Source organism: Salvelinus fontinalis, chromosome 26 (genome assembly GCF_029448725.1).
Source record: "Salvelinus fontinalis isolate EN_2023a chromosome 26, ASM2944872v1, whole genome shotgun sequence".
Lineage (NCBI taxonomy): Eukaryota > Metazoa > Chordata > Actinopteri > Salmoniformes > Salmonidae > Salvelinus > Salvelinus fontinalis.
Genome location: NC_074690.1, coordinates 30,448,409 through 30,465,244, shown reverse-complemented (window position 1 = coordinate 30,465,244; position 16,836 = coordinate 30,448,409). Strand labels below are relative to the sequence as shown.

At 42.3% G+C, this 16,836-nt stretch overlaps 1 protein-coding gene across 7 annotated transcripts in view; it reads right to left on the bottom strand.

Moving 5' to 3' along the window:
* Positions 1 to 2,235: 2,235 nt before the first annotated feature.
* The window catches only part of LOC129824094 (microtubule-associated protein 4-like), a 54,091-nt gene continuing 39,490 nt past the window's right edge, over positions 2,236 to 16,836 (bottom strand). For 3 of the 7 annotated variants that reach the window (XM_055883414.1, XM_055883415.1, XM_055883420.1), the window contains 11 exons: positions 12,922 to 13,313; positions 12,233 to 12,442; positions 11,730 to 11,862; positions 11,491 to 11,553; positions 10,655 to 10,899; positions 9,647 to 9,691; positions 8,124 to 8,216; positions 7,065 to 7,146; positions 6,751 to 6,875; positions 6,153 to 6,318; positions 2,236 to 5,867 (listed from right to left, as the gene is read on the bottom strand). In XM_055883414.1, coding sequence (XP_055739389.1) covers positions 5,863 to 5,867; positions 6,153 to 6,318; positions 6,751 to 6,875; positions 7,065 to 7,146; positions 8,124 to 8,216; positions 9,647 to 9,691; positions 10,655 to 10,899; positions 11,491 to 11,553; positions 11,730 to 11,862; positions 12,233 to 12,442; positions 12,922 to 13,313 — 1,559 coding nt within the window. In that variant the 3' untranslated portion in view covers positions 2,236 to 5,862. The remainder of the gene's footprint in view (positions 5,868 to 6,152; positions 6,319 to 6,750; positions 6,876 to 7,064; positions 7,147 to 8,123; positions 8,217 to 9,646; positions 9,692 to 10,654; positions 10,900 to 11,490; positions 11,554 to 11,729; positions 11,863 to 12,232; positions 12,443 to 12,921; positions 13,314 to 16,836) is intronic. The other 4 variants (XM_055883416.1, XM_055883417.1, XM_055883419.1 and 1 more) reach the window with 4 other exon arrangements.

Here is a 16,836-nt window from a genome sequence, read left to right as displayed (position 1 = left end):
TCCAGCAGAGCCACCAATGACTGATCCAATGTTAGTCAGGAGGAGATAGAGGGAGGTGGGCAGTCCTTCTCTAAAAAGTGACCGTTATGCCACGTTGCCACCACATAAGAACAAACACCCCTAACAATAGTCCTCTGAAACCCAAGCCGTGTCAGATTGCACACTCAAGTAGGACAGGTACCACACATCCCCGATGGCTTGGTTGGGGGACTTTCAAGGACATGACAGTAAAGAGTGGGACAAGGAGGGACGGACAGCAGGTGTTTATTTAGTCTAGAGACGGGAGATGTGTGAACTCTAATAATATAGTTTGAAAAGACAGAGGGTGGTTAAGTTACAGTCGACGTTGTATGGAGACATGATTTCTCATTGGGTCACCTGTTACTATTGGTTGACACTTGACAATGAACCTTATTGTGCATCTAAAGCTGTTCTGCTCAATCAGTGAAAGGCAGCCAGGAGGAATTTCACAGGTTTATCTTTATCCTCAGGACTATAACTATTCCATGTCAACAAGACCTGGCAATACAGGGTATTAGGCTATACAGCTCTCTAGTGGCTGGCACAATAGGTTATAATGGAGAGGCTGACTTTGAGTCTCCTTCGTCTGGCTGCCTGCCAAGATGCATTGTCCCTCTACATAAGTGTCGTTATCTTCTCTCACTATACAGTATTAAATGCAAAGTTGTCTAGCCACTACCATTTAATTGTGCACCGTGCTGATACTTCATGTGCACTATACTCTGTGTTTGCCTTTAAAAAAGGTCCCCCCTCCACAACGTTAAAACTATTTTCACGACCCTCCCATTGTACTGTGAAATAAAATTGCACACCCTCCCTCCTCATACAATTAACTCAAAATAATGTTTACGACCACAAATATCAATAATTGTAGCGACCCTGTGTTTATAAACGTGGATATCGACTTTGACACGTCAGCATGCTTTTGTAGCACGGTCGATGCCACGCAGGGCTATGGGCCAGAAGGTTGAGGGTTCGCCGACCACCATGGACAAGCTCCCTTTCCCTGCCTGTTTCACTAGGCCTACACTACGATCAGAACCGGCTGCAGACAACGATCAGCTACTGTAGGTTGAAATGAGATTTTCAACATTTAGATTTTAAAATCATATAAAATATACGCAAAACATACCGACTTTGGGCACATCAATATCATGGTTTGCATTTTCAACACCACAATAAATAGACCATGTCAATCTCCACAAACAGAAAATGCATCCCTCTTTACCTTGTTGGCCTACGCAGTATCGAAGGTTTGGCTTGACGATCTACGAATGTCATTAAATGGTCATTTTGGTGTTTTGTAACAGATGTCTCTTTCCATTCATCAAATGGCCTCTGCACAGTTTGGATTGATTGATTTATCAAACAGCAGCCAAGCATCGATCATCATGTAGAAGTATGAATACCCTGACAATGCTGCACGGCCAATGCAGACATCGGATTGACCATGCAGCGCCTTTTAGGTTCTAGGTGCGGAAGGAATAGCCGCTTGGATTGGAGAGGAGGTGACGCGCCTGGCCATATTATTGTAGGACGATTTGGGAGAATGGTGATCCCCAACAGACAGCGTATCCCAGTAAAATATTAAATAAAATAGAAGTACAAATAAAGCCAGACTGGCCTGCTACTGTGCCTTTCTAGATCTTATAAACTGTAGAGAGTAGACCCACAACTTATCCAAATGGAATGAAACATTCAAATCACAGGGCTTTTGTACTCACTTGAAAACAATAATGCAATTGCACCTGAGCTCAATTTCGAGTCTCATAGCAAAGGGTCTGAATACTTACGTAAATAAGGTATTTCTAAAAAAATAAATGTATCTTTGTCATTATGGGGTATTGTGTGTTGATTAATGAAGAAACCAATTAATTGAATACATTTTAGAATAAGGCTGTAACGTAACAAAATGTGGAAAAAGGGAAGGGGTCTGAATAGTTTCCGAATGCACAGGTATGCATAGGTAAACCTGCAAAAGAGCAAATGCAAACTAGGAGAAAAACGCACAACACTCCCATGTGCCTAATAAAAAACACACAACCCTCCCCAAAGTAAAAAATTAAGTTAGACAACCCTCCCCTATTTTGGTACCCCCCCCCCCCCCCTCCAATGAATGTCGAACTGTCCTTAAGATAGTTATTTATGGAAAATAATGACAACGTATGCACAAAAGAGAATTAAGTAGAAGAATTGGAAACATAAAGTCATAAATGTTTTGCTTGTCTTTTATTTCATGATTAATATTCACATCACTAGTTAACAATGAATCACAATGAACATCTCTTTCATACCAAATTACATTACTCAAATCGAAAGGGAAACAATTAACTCCTCCTATCTATAACAGATGTTTACAATCCATTGTCTTCTGCATGCTCTTATGGTGTGCACTATGGAGAATAATACACACTGTAGGTGTGCTCTAAGAAGAAGCACAGCTATGGGCTCCTTGATGCTTTACAGAAGCACACTACATAACACATGCCAAAAGACAGTTACTGTTAGTCTTACAAGGGGAGGATGTCTGGACAACATTCAAGGGCTGTGTGTGTCAGGTGCCGCATGTGGGAGCTTGACCTTCAACCTATCCTCACAATGCCTGGTTCATGATTACAGTTGAGCACTCGGTCAGCTCACCAGTGACACAAAACATTTGGAAGAATATGCATTAAAATGGATGATTCTTTGTTTCTGGTAGATTTTCTACATATAGTAATCCTAAGTGTAAGAGGCAGATAAAAGTGGTAATTTATTCAAGCAAATATCAGTTTATCCACTATAGAGTTGGAGTGGATAAAAGCACACCTAGACCATCTATTGAGAAGTTAACCATCGCTGAATGCTTAAGCTATTCACAGTCTGCTGCGGTCCCCATACTGGACTCGACACACACTTCCTACTGTCAGTCAAATTTATATTGAGTATAAGTGTCTTATTGTGATTTTTACAACAAAACAAAAAGTTCATACATATTATATTCATATCTTGCATCTTTAATATATTAAATTGTAAAAACATTCTTGTACTTCAGCCCTTTCTGAAAAAAGGCAGACTCCAGAAAGAAAACACTCTCCGGAAATGGGTTCATGAACGTCAAAGACATTTCTCAACATCCATTAAGACCCTAACATCAATACCTTGTTCTCCTGTGGTGATGAAAACGTGTGGATGTCTATATACAAACGAATGTGTGAAGACTGATGGAAGGGTGGTGGTGCAAGCAGCACTTAAGCATTGGAAAGGTGAGTGTTCATAAAGGTGGTGCCTAACAGGCACAAGGAGAACAGACAGAGTGAGTGACCACTGTACCCAAAACATGACACCAAAGTCCACTAAACGTGACCGGTGAGCAAGGTTACCACCAAGGAGACTAAAAGACAAATCTGTTCATCCAATCATGGCAACAGTTCACTCAAACATACTGTAGAGCTCAAACGTGAAATGGACATGCCACTGTGCATTCAACGTGCTTTCGTCTGCTTTCATCAGTGTAAGGCTTAGTCTTCAGGAAGAATTCATTTCATTACAATTTTTGAACTAACCATGGGAATGTTGGGGGAAAGAATACCTTAAAAATTTCATAAGGTGCTTTTGCTTTTCTTTCTCGATAATTTGATCACTTGCTCTTTGATTATCTCTGCCATTGACGTTCACTATTATTTCTTCCACTGCAGTGCACACACTCAAATAGATTCAGATTACACCCTACCGACAGTACAACAAATAAATCAAAGTAAAAGTGTTTTAGGGTGGGGGACACAAATATACTTTTTGGGGGGGGAACTGTACACCTGTTACAGTTCAGCCTTGAGAATTTACAAGGCACAATTACACATTGAAAATCTGTGGCCATTATCTCTCTTGTTGGAGTAGTGTGATGGATATCTCCAAAAGGAACGGCAATTTTCATACTCTTAAGAGCCAAACTAGCAGTATTTTAAAGGCCACCCGGGTGCCCTTGATCTTGATCCGGCAACGTACCACAAATCCGACAGACTCCACAGACGTCTAAATGTCTAAATGTTGATCACAAAATGAGACCATCCCAAAGATCGTTCAACTACTATACATACACACACCGGATCCTAATTCATAGTCATGTAATGTTATACAATTCCATCCGCCAACCTCTTTACAAAACCGATAGCAAGTTAGACAGAGTAATTAGCTTATATATATATATTGCTATATATATTTGCTTGGTTAAGCAATTGTGCCCTATTGTTACACAATAATGTTACTATTCACAGTGGAACCAGTAGCATGAGCAGCCATTCAAATCAATTCATATTTAACAGTGGACTCGTTGAGAATAATTAAAATGTACATTGTTACATTGGAGATCAATGACCATCTTTGTCCTTCAAAAACTTCTCTTGATATTGACTTCAAATTGTATTTGTATTTTTACGATAATATTGTTAAATCTATCTAAATCTTGCTTTCCTTCAACATGGCTCTCTATTTGTCGTCCCTGTCCCAACGATTTGGCCAACACTACAGAGACTTGATCGTCATTGGAGTATCTCCACTCTCCTGGTGCAATCACAGGCCTTTCCTCACTTTGTATGCTGCCTCCTGCTTACTATTCTGTCCTGCCTCAGGCATCCAGTCTCTGTGCACAGACCCTGAGAGGGTTTTTCTCGCTCTCTCTCTCTGACTGTACCGTACTGTAGTTTACATGTGCGAGTACGGGTGTGTAAGAGGAAGTTGTATCCTCAACAAAGACCACTCACTGTATTGCTTTCAGAGAGATGTAACAGTAAAAGGAAAAAGGGTTATATTGATGATTAAACAACAGAACAACACATCAGCTCATTGTTACAATAATTTACTAAAACACAATACAGAGTTTTTTTAAAAAGAGATGTTAAATATCCTATTGTTTGTAACAGCCTACTAGTTTCTTATTGTTTAGAGGGTTGTGTGGGGGGGTCACAGGTTTACAGAAGGTTATCTAGACATACTGAATTGGTTAAGTGAGGGGGTGACATATTAGCCGCTGTTCATTGGGATGACATGACAGTCCCACATGCTCACAATAAGGGGTGTTTCACTAATCATCATAATGTACTGTATAAGAGAAATCTGGGGTCCCTACAGTACAGGGGAGGCTATGCTCATCCAGAGGGTTAGATATGGTAAGGAAGGTTTTACATCTAGGGTTAGGCCTGTCACATACATAGCAGTGGCTCATTGTGATAGTCTATGACGAAAAAGTCATACTAATATACAGTGCGACACTGTAGGTGTTTGTGATTTTGATCAAGACTGCACTACTGTACGTATAAGAACAGTGCTTATAGGCTGGAACAAAAGAAGCAGGCGCTGACATAACTACAACAGAACACTGAGGGTCTAGATTCTAGAAGGTTCACTCTGAGGTCATACTACTCCCCTTAAATTACAGCCAGGGCAATCCAGAAGAGACAAAACCCCACTGTACAGAAATACCTTCCTCTATCTGTCAACTCTGGTCTCTATACTTTAAAACTGGCTCTTCTGAGACCAGAAGACTAAGACAGATATTCAACGAGGGTAGAGAGTAGTGATGCGATACTGTATTGTGAGGTAAAAGGAATAAGTTGGAATGTGCTAAAGAAGTCCTTGTTCTGCAAGCATTCAGTATTTTTCCCCCTGCCCCATGGCTGGGTGACGAGGGGCTGGGTCGGAGCTGGAGGGTGTGGAGGAGGAAGCTGGCGGACCCCAGAGAAACACAGAGAGAGGTGCTGCGATGGAGGTGAGGGGGGGCTGCCAATCGGGGTGGGCCAAGAGATAAGGTCGGCGCCGTTGGTGGTGCGAGCCCGTGCGTTCTCGCGAAAGCTCAGCTTATAAGACTCAATCTGCAGGCAGATACAGACACAATGGAGAAAGATGGAGGGATAGGGGAGAAAATTAAGACGAGAAAGAGTGGTGGGAAGAGTAAACTGGTTAGACTTATGGCATAAAATAACGTACAAATGTTTTTGTACAGTATTTGTCATTTGTAGCAAGAAAGCTAAAAAGGAGCCTACTTCACAACAATCAGTTATCTCTCATCTGAGCACTCGGCAACGAAGGTAATCTCAAAGATAAAGCTATGAGAGTGCATGACAGTGAAAGTGCTTGTTGGAGTAAGGGGCACCTACTTGTCTCAGGGATGCGTTTGTCCATGCCCATCGGGTCACCCCCAAAGGGATTAGGTTGAGACGTGGCCTTATTCCCGTTCTCCTTAGCCATGCTTCCTGCACCTGTAGCTGGAGCTCCACCAGGGGGAGATGTTTTCCCTGCAGCTTTCTCCGGCATCCCCTCAGCCTGGAAACACACCAGCATCAGAATCAGACACACGCTGATGTTAATTAACAATAATTTGTTAATTGAAAAAGTGTTTATGCATTTCTAGAAGTTCAATGATCTTTTCTTTATCTGTTGTTAATTTTATGAAGCAGTAGTGAGGCTGGGTAATCATTACCGGTAATGCCATCTAGTGGACAAACTCCCATAATGCATGATGACATTGCTTGTTTTAACAGGATGAAATTGCTCTCTGTATGTGAGCAATCAGCATGTTCAAATGAAACTTTTCCACCACAACCACAAAGATGCTGTGTTTCTGTGTTTTGCAATAAGCAATTGTTTCATAACTTCAAGCTTTCTGAAATGTTTTTAAATAAAACTTCCATGACCAAATCCTGGTTAGATAAAAATGTTAATGACTATGTGACTACAACAGAATGGTGACCTTACCTTGATTTGTCCATCCCCTGCCTCAAGGCCAATATTGTCCATTGACCCCACCTTGGGCTTTCCATTACCATTGCCATTGGCCTTAGCCTCAATCTTCACGTCTCCACCCCCTGTAGCGGACACACCTTAGTTACAAGTAGGGTAAGAAGATAATTAATTTGGTATAGGATGCTTCCCATTGGAACCCTATTCTCTATGTAGTGCACTACTTTTGACCAGGGCCCATGAGGCTCTGGTCAAACTAGTGCACTATGTAGGGAATAGGGTGCCATTTGGGATGTAGATATATTTTCCTAAATCATTAGGCGTCTTACCTGGCTTGTGCTTGATGTTATCCTTAGAGCCACACTTGGAGGTCACTTTGCTCAAGTCCACCTTCTTATGCTGAATCTGGACCTGAATGCACGCAAACAAACAACACAAATGTTGAAGTATGAATGGCAAACATGAAACAACACCCACTCTGAAATTCACACACAATGCCTTGAATCACTCTCGCCCACCAATGTAACACTGATTATGAAATTTGGACAGATAAAACGCTGAGGTACTGTAAATTGGAGAAGTAGGCAATTTGAAGTATCCATTTAAAAATATTGTTTGTCACTTAATAAGGAAAATGCTTGTTGAATGTAAAAGAGTGAGAGGCAGACAGAAAGCTAGTATCTCGTAGGCTAGTTAGTTGGGTGAGAAAGTTCACACAAACAGCACAGCACTCGGACCGAAACATTATTCACTGAGTATAAAAAGAATTAAGAACTTTCTATGACATAGACTGACCAGGTGATTCCAGGTGAAATCTATGATCCCTTATTGATGTCACTTGTTAAATCCAATTCTATCAGTGTATATGAAGGGGAGGAGACAGGTAAAAAATATATATATATATTCAGCCTTGAGACAATTGAGACATGGATTGTGTATGTGTGCCATTCAGAAGGTGAATGGGGAAGACAAAATATTTAAGTGCCTTTGAACAGGGTATGGTAGTAGGTGCCAGGCGCACCAGTTTGTGTCAAGAACGGCAACACGCTGGGTTTTTCACGCTCAACAGTTTCCCGTGTTAATCAAGAATGGTCCACCCCCCAAAGGACATCCAGCCAACTTGACACAACGGTGGGAAGCATTGGAGTCAACATGGGCCAGCATCCCTGTGGAACGCTTTCAACATCTTGTAGAGTCCATGTCCAACTCAATATTAGGAAGGTGTTCTTAATGTTTGGTATACTCAGTGTATCTAAGCTGGTCAATAGGGCTGACCATATAATTAGAATGACTAGAACGTTAGGACATTACTCTGTCCAATCGAGCATGTCAGTGGGATATGGGGATGGAGGCAGCAGCCACATGGGACCACCATGTGTTGTACTTACATTCCCTCCACCAGGGACATGCTTGATATTATCCTTGGAGCCACAGCGAGAGGTGATATGGCTGAAGTCCAGTTTTTTGTGGACTATCATAACCTACAAAACAGCACAGTAGCAGAGGGGAATGGGTCACTATGATGAGTGTAGAATTAGTGGAGGATGGTGGAGGAGCAACCAGGATATAAAAGTGAAAGCAATTTGAAGAGCATACAGTAGGGTGTTAACTCTTACTTGCTCCTTGTAAGTAAAGTCAAGTCACACAGCAGTCAGAAATGCTGGCTGGTCAGACATCAGTATTTACATGCAAATGAGCTCAAATCCAATTCTAGATGTGACTGAGAACTATTGCAGTGTTACTCTCTCTCTCACACACACACACACCCAAACAGATATACTAGCCAGCCAGCTTTTCTCTGATATCAATTATTGATTTCAAAACATTGTCACACAGCAAGGGAACATCTGTTCAGAAACCTTGAATGAAAAGCACTAGTCTGCTTTCTGCATTTATTTTTTGCTTTGTATTCTGAGACGCCTGGTGTTTAGATGATTTTGCGGCTCTGACGCAGGTAGCAGAACAGGCAGGCTGAGTCACCCTCTAAAACACACGGCCACAGCCAAGGTCTGTTAGTTCTCACAGCCTGTTCACACTGCCTCCAGTTCATATATCACTGAACTCAACTCACAGGTGTTGGACAACCAATGGCTACATTACTCTGCTATATCACTTGGCTTATGAGTGCTGGAGCTTGTTTCTGTATTGCTTATCTTGCACATTTTTTAGGCCCAACAGTTTACCCACCTGCATTGAAAGAATAGTAAGCATAACTTTTTCACTGCGACCGGTGATCAGTTTACCAACCTATTTTTGTACCACTACATCACTGATTCAAATCCTTAATTGAATCATACAAGACTAACAGGACTGTATAAAGGTTAAGGCTAAACTACAAAGTAAACCCAAATGAACATTAACAGTGGTATTGGTTGCACTACGAACTCAAAAGCCATCCAGGGCCTCTCAAATACTCAAGCTCGGGGCTCTTCTAAATGTACCAGGTGCATGGGAGAACCAGCGAAGGACAACGGTCCCTGTGGTGTTCTGTTATTTCATGATGAGAACGTTTCTGTGCCAAACAAATGGGATGGGGAGTGCCATGGTTGTAGAGGTCAGGTGAATGATGGCAAGGTCCTGTCTGTCTCTTTTTATGTCTGTCTGTCAGTTAAGCTGTGCATTTCAGGGGATACAGAGACTTGTCATACACTGGCCACAACCATTCCACATTTTATACAGGAAAGCAACAGGGTTTCATGAATAAGAAGAAAAGGTGAGAATGTGCATGAGTGAGTGTGTTAGAGTGTGACGTGTCTCTATTTATGTGTTTGTGTGTGTACAGGTAGGTTCAAATAGTCAGTGGACAAAAATATCCACTTATGTCATTTCCTTCAGTGTGATATCAGAGGAGAGAGAGTGGTTAGGCACACGGGTGAGAATGAAAGAGGGGTGTGTGATGATAGGGACTCACTTTGCCCGGGCCGTCTTTGGATTGGGAAGCCCCCGCCGAGGAGACCTGAGGGGAGACAACCACCCCTGGGTCAATACCAGGAGACAAGGCTGCCCTGGGCCCTGGGTCAGTACCCCCAGTCAGGGCACAGGAGAGTGTGGTGGTGGGTGTATGGATGGAGGGAAGTGTTCTGCTTTCAGCTACACCACCTGTCTGTGTCACGGACGAGTTTCAAACCCAGGTCTCCTGCATGCCAGAAGAGTGCTTAGGCTCGCTAAACCAAACGCCTAGACATTGGCTCAGGGAGCCAATTCAACTCTTCAGTTCTGTGTGCAGGGTTGGTACTGAAACTAGTTTTTTTAGATAGTTTTTCTAGGGAGTCTCCCTTATGCTTACATCACTGTGACAGGCAACCTTTTTGATGGATGGACACTGTCACAACCAATGCCATATGTAAAGACTGGACATGACGGCTATTTTCCAAGATGATCATCTGTATGAAAGGATTCCTCTTTTCAGAGTGATCTTTATGAATACAGGTGACAGCACCTTGTATCAGTCGGTCAAATGAGTGACAGCGGCTGTCAGTTGTAACGTAGAGAGACGAGAGAGAGAAAATAGAGAAAATAAAAAAGTTACAGAGAGGAAAAGGGGAGAGAACAGAAAGAGAACTACAAAAAGAAAAGTAGAATTAGACAGATAGCTTGCTTGACATATTTTCTCTAGGGTTAGCATGCATTGTGCCACTATTCAGTTGAGGAGGCCAATAAAGGTGGCAATGACTAATTAGATGGTATATGGTCTTGTTATATGGTAGCAGTGGAAAGGTGAGGAGGTTTTAATAATATGGAATTTGTATGATAATTTGCTTGTGAGAAAACCCCTGCTATGAATGGCATTAGTAGGCAGCATTGAAAGCACTTTAAATATGCTAATACAAAAATGTCTATGTCTCATGTCAGTCTTCTTAAATAGACCCATCTCCATAAGTTTCCATGTACAGTACATCTCTATCCCTGGTTACCGCACCTTGCCGCCGGTAGGCTGGTACTTCATGTTGTCTGTGGAGCCGATCTTGGAGCGCACATTCTTTAGGTCCGGCAGGGGTGCGTTGATAGGTCTGGGAGTCCTAGGTGCTCTGGGTACAGGTGGCTTCCTCTCCATAGCAGTCTGCTTGGGCACTGGGGGTTTGGTGATGCGTCGGCGAGGCTGCTCCCCGTTGGTGGCAGGAGTGCTCGGAGCAGTGGTGGAGGTGCGAGGCACCCTGGGCTTGACTGGGGCAGAGAGAGCGAAAGGACATGAGGAACCATAGAACAGTACCCTGTAATGGCTGGAGCTGAGCTGATCGCGCACAACACTAACAAGGATTTACTAGGAAACAATGGGCTGGAAGCTAACAAGTCCACAGGGAAGTATGAGGAACCACACTACTACTACCTACATACAGTAGATACAGTGGTCTCTGGTAGTTGGTTTTACAAGGCTGGGTCACCAGCCCCTGATTTGATGACTAATGAACATCTCAGAGGAGGAAACGACAGGATTGAGGGTTCAGTCAGTGTTTTCATTAACTGGAGCTACTGTAGAGACACAGGCAGCCCAATTCTGATCTTCTTTTTCACTAATTGGTCTTTTGGATAATCAGGTCAGCTCTGAAAAGCTCTGTTTCTGTTTCCCTCTGCATCCCTGTCTGTCTCTTAGCCACACATATCCACTGTGTTTGTCTCTCTGTGTAGTCATAATGACACTGTCAGGAGAGATCAAAACAGGATATCTGTCCTAACAATTTCAAAGAATACATTAAACTCCAGGGTGTTTTAGTTGTATACTGAGATACTTAGATTGTGTAGGTTGGTTGTTGTTACTTGGTGTTGTCTTCAGCGTACTAGGCTTCTTCACATCACTTGGCTTGATATCAGTCTTGGGAACTGTAGGGTAGAGGACATAACCAAGCTCACCTTACATGATTTAGACTTGTGAACAATGTATTGATCTGGGGATGACCAATGAATTCTGACTTTGGGTTTTTGAATATCACCATCATCAAGAATAAAGTACCTTGAAGAATGTAAGTTTGCACGGTACAGTTTGAGTTAGTGCTCACCAGTGTTGCGGCGCAGAGAGGGGGCACTAGCAGAGGGGCGTGGCCCAGCAGGTTTAGTAGTGGCGGTTGTAGAGGAACCGTTCTTATTTGCCGTGCCGTTGGCCTTTGGCACAGGGGGACCGTTTTCCGGAGTCTGAGTAAGCAAACAGGAAATCAGAGAACGGTTGGTGTGGAAGAGAGCGCTGGACTAAAAGGAAAGTGATTAGGAAATGAGGGGAGCAAAGATTGGAAACAGAAATGAGAAATTGGAAATGTACAGTATGCTGGGGTTTTTAGGGAGGTGATAGGCAAGATTCAGTTTGTAGGACTACCCTAAATGGTGAAGAGACTTGACAGATGTCATAGTGCAGGGAGTTGGTGGTCCACAAACTATGAGTGAGAGTCAGTAGGTGGGCACTGGACAGTTATACGGCAGAACCAAACAAACGGGAGGGGGACAAGGTGCCAACCACAAAAGGGGAGGCCAGTGAGAAGACACCAGAGGAAAGTGGGAGGGAACTCACCATGGACTTGGTGACTTTAGGGGTTTGACTGGCAGCGGGCGTTGGCTGCTTGGTGCAAGCAGTGGGAGTGGTTGCCTTGGTAACAGGACTTTTTTTATTGGCAGAGCTTGAGGTGGGGGAGGAACGTTTTGGGGGGCCAGCTGCGTCCCCAGTGGACAAAGAGGTGGGCCGTGTTTTGGCAGAGTTTGGTTTGGTTGACCCAACAGCAGGCTGTACAACAACGTCACACGATAAAGGAGAAAAGAAACAAACCAAAAGCATAGAACAGAGGACAGGCAGGATAGTAAAGCAGCAGAAGCAGCATTCACTAACACCAAATCATAATCAAACCAAGAGCATCAGCAGAGCAAATTGGCAGTGACGAATTGCACATAAGCGTGTGCATACAAACACACACAGACACACGCATACACACACTCACGCACACACACGCACACACACACACACACACACACACACACACACACACACACACACACACACACACACACACACACACACACACACACACACACACACACACACACACACACACACACACACACACACACACACACACACACACACACACACACACACACACACACACACACACACACACACACACTAGAGATGGCAGTGACAGTTGCAGAAGCAGCTTGCTGAGATGAAATGAATGGCAACATTGTCCCAGCCTTTCCTTGACATACCTTGGCCTTACTGTCTGGGCTGGTGAGGTCCTGCTTGCTTCCGTTGGTTGTTGGGGACTTTGCAGTACCTTTCCCAGCCTTTTCGTTATTTTCAGCTTTGACCATCTTGTCAGTTTTCTCCCCATTTTCTTTCTTCTCCATCCTCTCATCTTTGTTTGTCTTCTCTGGCTTGTCCACTTTTTCATTTGTATAATTCTTCTCCGTCTTATGGAACTTCTCTTCATCTTTGAGGATCTTGTCAGATTTTGAGGTCTTGTCGGCATTGTCGACTTTCTTAAATTCATCTTCTTTCTCTTTCTTCTCCATCTTGTCGGACTTCTCAAATATGTTCAAGTTATCTGTCATCGGGAAGAAATCTGCCTTCTCTTGTTTGTCCTTATTCTCTGCTTTCACTGTAGAGCAACAAAAACAGATACATATTTAGCAAACCTGCAATACTGTATGTAATATAAAAATACCAGAATTACTCTAAGGATCAAATACAGGTAGAGAAACATTTCATAGTGCCAGACATGCTTTCAGCCATGAGAGCGATCATATCTTATAGTGTGTTATTAACCTAACCACAGATTCAGACTGGCTTTAGCTTGAAAATCGAGCTACAACAATGCATCCTAAGAATGCCACCTAAGAATACCACCACCGTATATGGTCAACAGGACTTTGTACATGTTGCGGCTGTTCAAATAGGCAACTAAATGTCAATCCTCTAAAATCCTCCTGATTGATCGGCACAAAATACAAGCGTTCCGAATACTGCTGTCATATTTTACTCATATGATGATAATCTATCAGTGATAATATTTTGTACTACACCCCAGAGCAACTCATTGGTGTGGAAATAAGAGTGAGTTAACTACAGTGACCAGTCATGGCATGGTGGTGTGTAGTCTAGGCAGGGCTACAGAAAGTCAGGGCCAAGCCCAGGGCCGAGCAGGGCAGACAGAACAGCACATTGTTGGCATCGGCTCCTTATGTAACCCATCCTCAGTGACCTCTACAGAGAGAGAGGGTATGTCTGTAATGGCACCCTATTCCCTATGTAATTCACTACTTTTGACTAAGGCCCATAGTTTTCCTCTCTCAGGCTGTATCCCAGGGTACCATTTGCGATACAACCCGAGCGAGAAAAAACAACTTGTTAAATGGATTAGGAAATGTGGGACAGATTAAGTTGGGTCAAAAGATGACCCATTGACGTAATGACTGAATCCTCTTTTCAAAGAAAATTCAGACCAATTAGTTGACTAGAGCATCAAAATTTAAAAAGACAGCGAGTGCAAATGGATTGTAAGTTTAAGGTAGATAGATACCAGTTCAATGCGTCAGACAAGATCATAGATTTGCCACAATGGTACAAAACCACGAGCCAATCGAAAAATGGATCAAATGATTGAGTACAGTATACAGGACTGGCCTTGTTGTGCCCATGGTTGGCTTTAGGAGCCCTGGTTCCAGTAACTGTCATACACTATAGACCAAGGGTAGGCAACTAGATTCAGCCGAGGGCCAATTTTCATCAGAGCAGAGGGTCTAGGGGCCAGAACATAATTATAATCATTTGTACACAACAAATTGACTTCAACTAAGCCCAAAAAAGATTGTAAAAAATAACTAATTTCATACCTTGGTTACATACGTCTCTTTTTTATTTGTGGGAATTATTTATATATTTATTTATTTATTATTTATATATTATAATTATTTGTTTGAAACAGATTTCCTGAATTAAACTCATTCTTAGCAGAATTTCTGGTGATTTTACATTTAAATATACACCCCAGAGCAAATATACACCCCAGAGCAACTATATATATATACAGTACTAGTCAAAAGTTTGGACACACCTACTCATTCAAGGGTTTTTCTTTATTTTTACTATTTTCTACAAAATATGAAATAACACATATAGAATCATGTAGTAACCAAAAAAGTGTTTAAAAAATCTAAATATATTTTATATTTTGAGATTCTTCAACGTAGCCATCCTTTGCCTTGATGACAGCTTTGCACACTCTTTGCATTCTTTCAGCCAGCTTCACCTGGAATGCTTTTCCAACCGTCTTGAAGGAGTTCCCACATATGCTGAGCACCTGTTGGTTGCTTTTCCTTAACTCTGCGGTCCAACTCATCCCAAACCATCTCAATTGTGTTGAGGACGGGTGATTGTGGAGGCCAGGTCATCTGATGCAGCACTCCATCACTCTCCTTCTTGGTCAAATAGCCCTTACACAGCATGGAGGTGTGTTGGGTCATTGTCCTGTTGAAAAATAAATGATAGTCCTACTAAGCGCAAACCAGATGGGATGGCATATCGCTGCAGAATGCTATCGTAGCCATGCTGGTTAAGTGTGCCTTGAATTCTAAATGAATCACTGACAGTGTCACCAGCAAAGCACCCCCACACCATCACACCTCCCTCTCCATGCTTCACGGTGGGAACCACGCATGTGGAAATCATCCGTTCACCTATTCTGCGTCTCACAAAGACACGGTGGATGGAACCAAAAATCTCTAATTTGGACTCATTAAAACCAAAGGACAGATTTCCACCTGCCTAATGTGCATTGCTCGTGTTTCATGGCCCAAGCAAGTCTCTTCTTCTTACGGGTGTCCTTTAATAGTGGTTTCTTTGCAGCAATTCGACCATGAAGGCCTGATTCATGCAGTCTCCTCTAAACAGTTGATGTTAAGATGTGTCTTACTTGAACTCTGAAGAATTTATTTGGGCTGCAATTTCTGAGGCTGGTAACTCTAATGAACTTATCCTCTGCAGCAGGGGTAACTCTGGGTCTTCCATTCCTGTGGCGGTCCTCATGAGAGCCAGTTTCATCATAGCGCTTGATGGTTTTTTTCAACTGCACTTGAAGAAACTTTCAAAGTTCTTGACATTTTCTGAATTGACTGACATTCATGTAATTTCTCTTTGCCTATTTGAGCTGTTCTTGCCATAATAAGGACTTGATCTTTTACCAAATAGGGCTATCTTCTGTATACCACCATTACCTTGTCACAACACAACTGATTGGCTCAAACACATTAAGAAGGAAAGAAATTCCACAAATGTACTTTTAACAATGCACACCTGTTAATTGAAATGCATTCCAGTTGACTACCTCATGAAGCTGGTTGAGAGAATGCCAAGAGTGTGCAAAGCTGTCATCAAGGCAAAGGGTGGCTACTTTGAAGAACCTTAAATATAAAAATATGTTTAACACTTTTTTGGTTCCTACATGATTCCTTATGTGTTATTTCATAGCTTTGATGTCTTCACTATTATTCTACAATGTAGAATAGTAAAAATAAAGAAAAACCTTGGAATGAGTAGGTGTGACCAAACTTTGACTGGTACTGTATATACACTACCGTTCAAAAGTGTGGGGCCACTTAGAAATTTCCTTGTGTTTGAAAGAAAAGCACATTTTCTGTCCTTTAAAATAACATCAAATTGATCAGAAATACAGTGTAGACATTGTTAATGTTGTAAATGACTATTGTAGCTGGAAACGGCAGATTTTTTATGGTATATCTACATAGGCGTACAGAGGCTCATTATTAGCAACCATCACTCCTGTGTTCCAATGGCACGTTGTGTTAGCTAATCCAAGTTAATAATTTTAAAAGGCTAACTGATCATCAGAAAACCCTTTTGCAATTATGTTAGCACAGCTGAAAACTGTCGTCCTAATTAAAGAAGCAATAAAACTGACCTTATTTAGACTAGTTGAGTATCTGGGGCATCAGCATTTGTAGGTTCGATTACAGGCTCAAAATGGCCATAAACAAAGAACTTTCTTCTGAAACTCCTCAGTCTATTCTCATCAGTCTATTCTTGAAGGCTATTCCATGCGAGAAATTGCCAAGAAACTGAAGATCTCGTACAACGCTGTGTATTACTCCCTTCACAGAACAGCG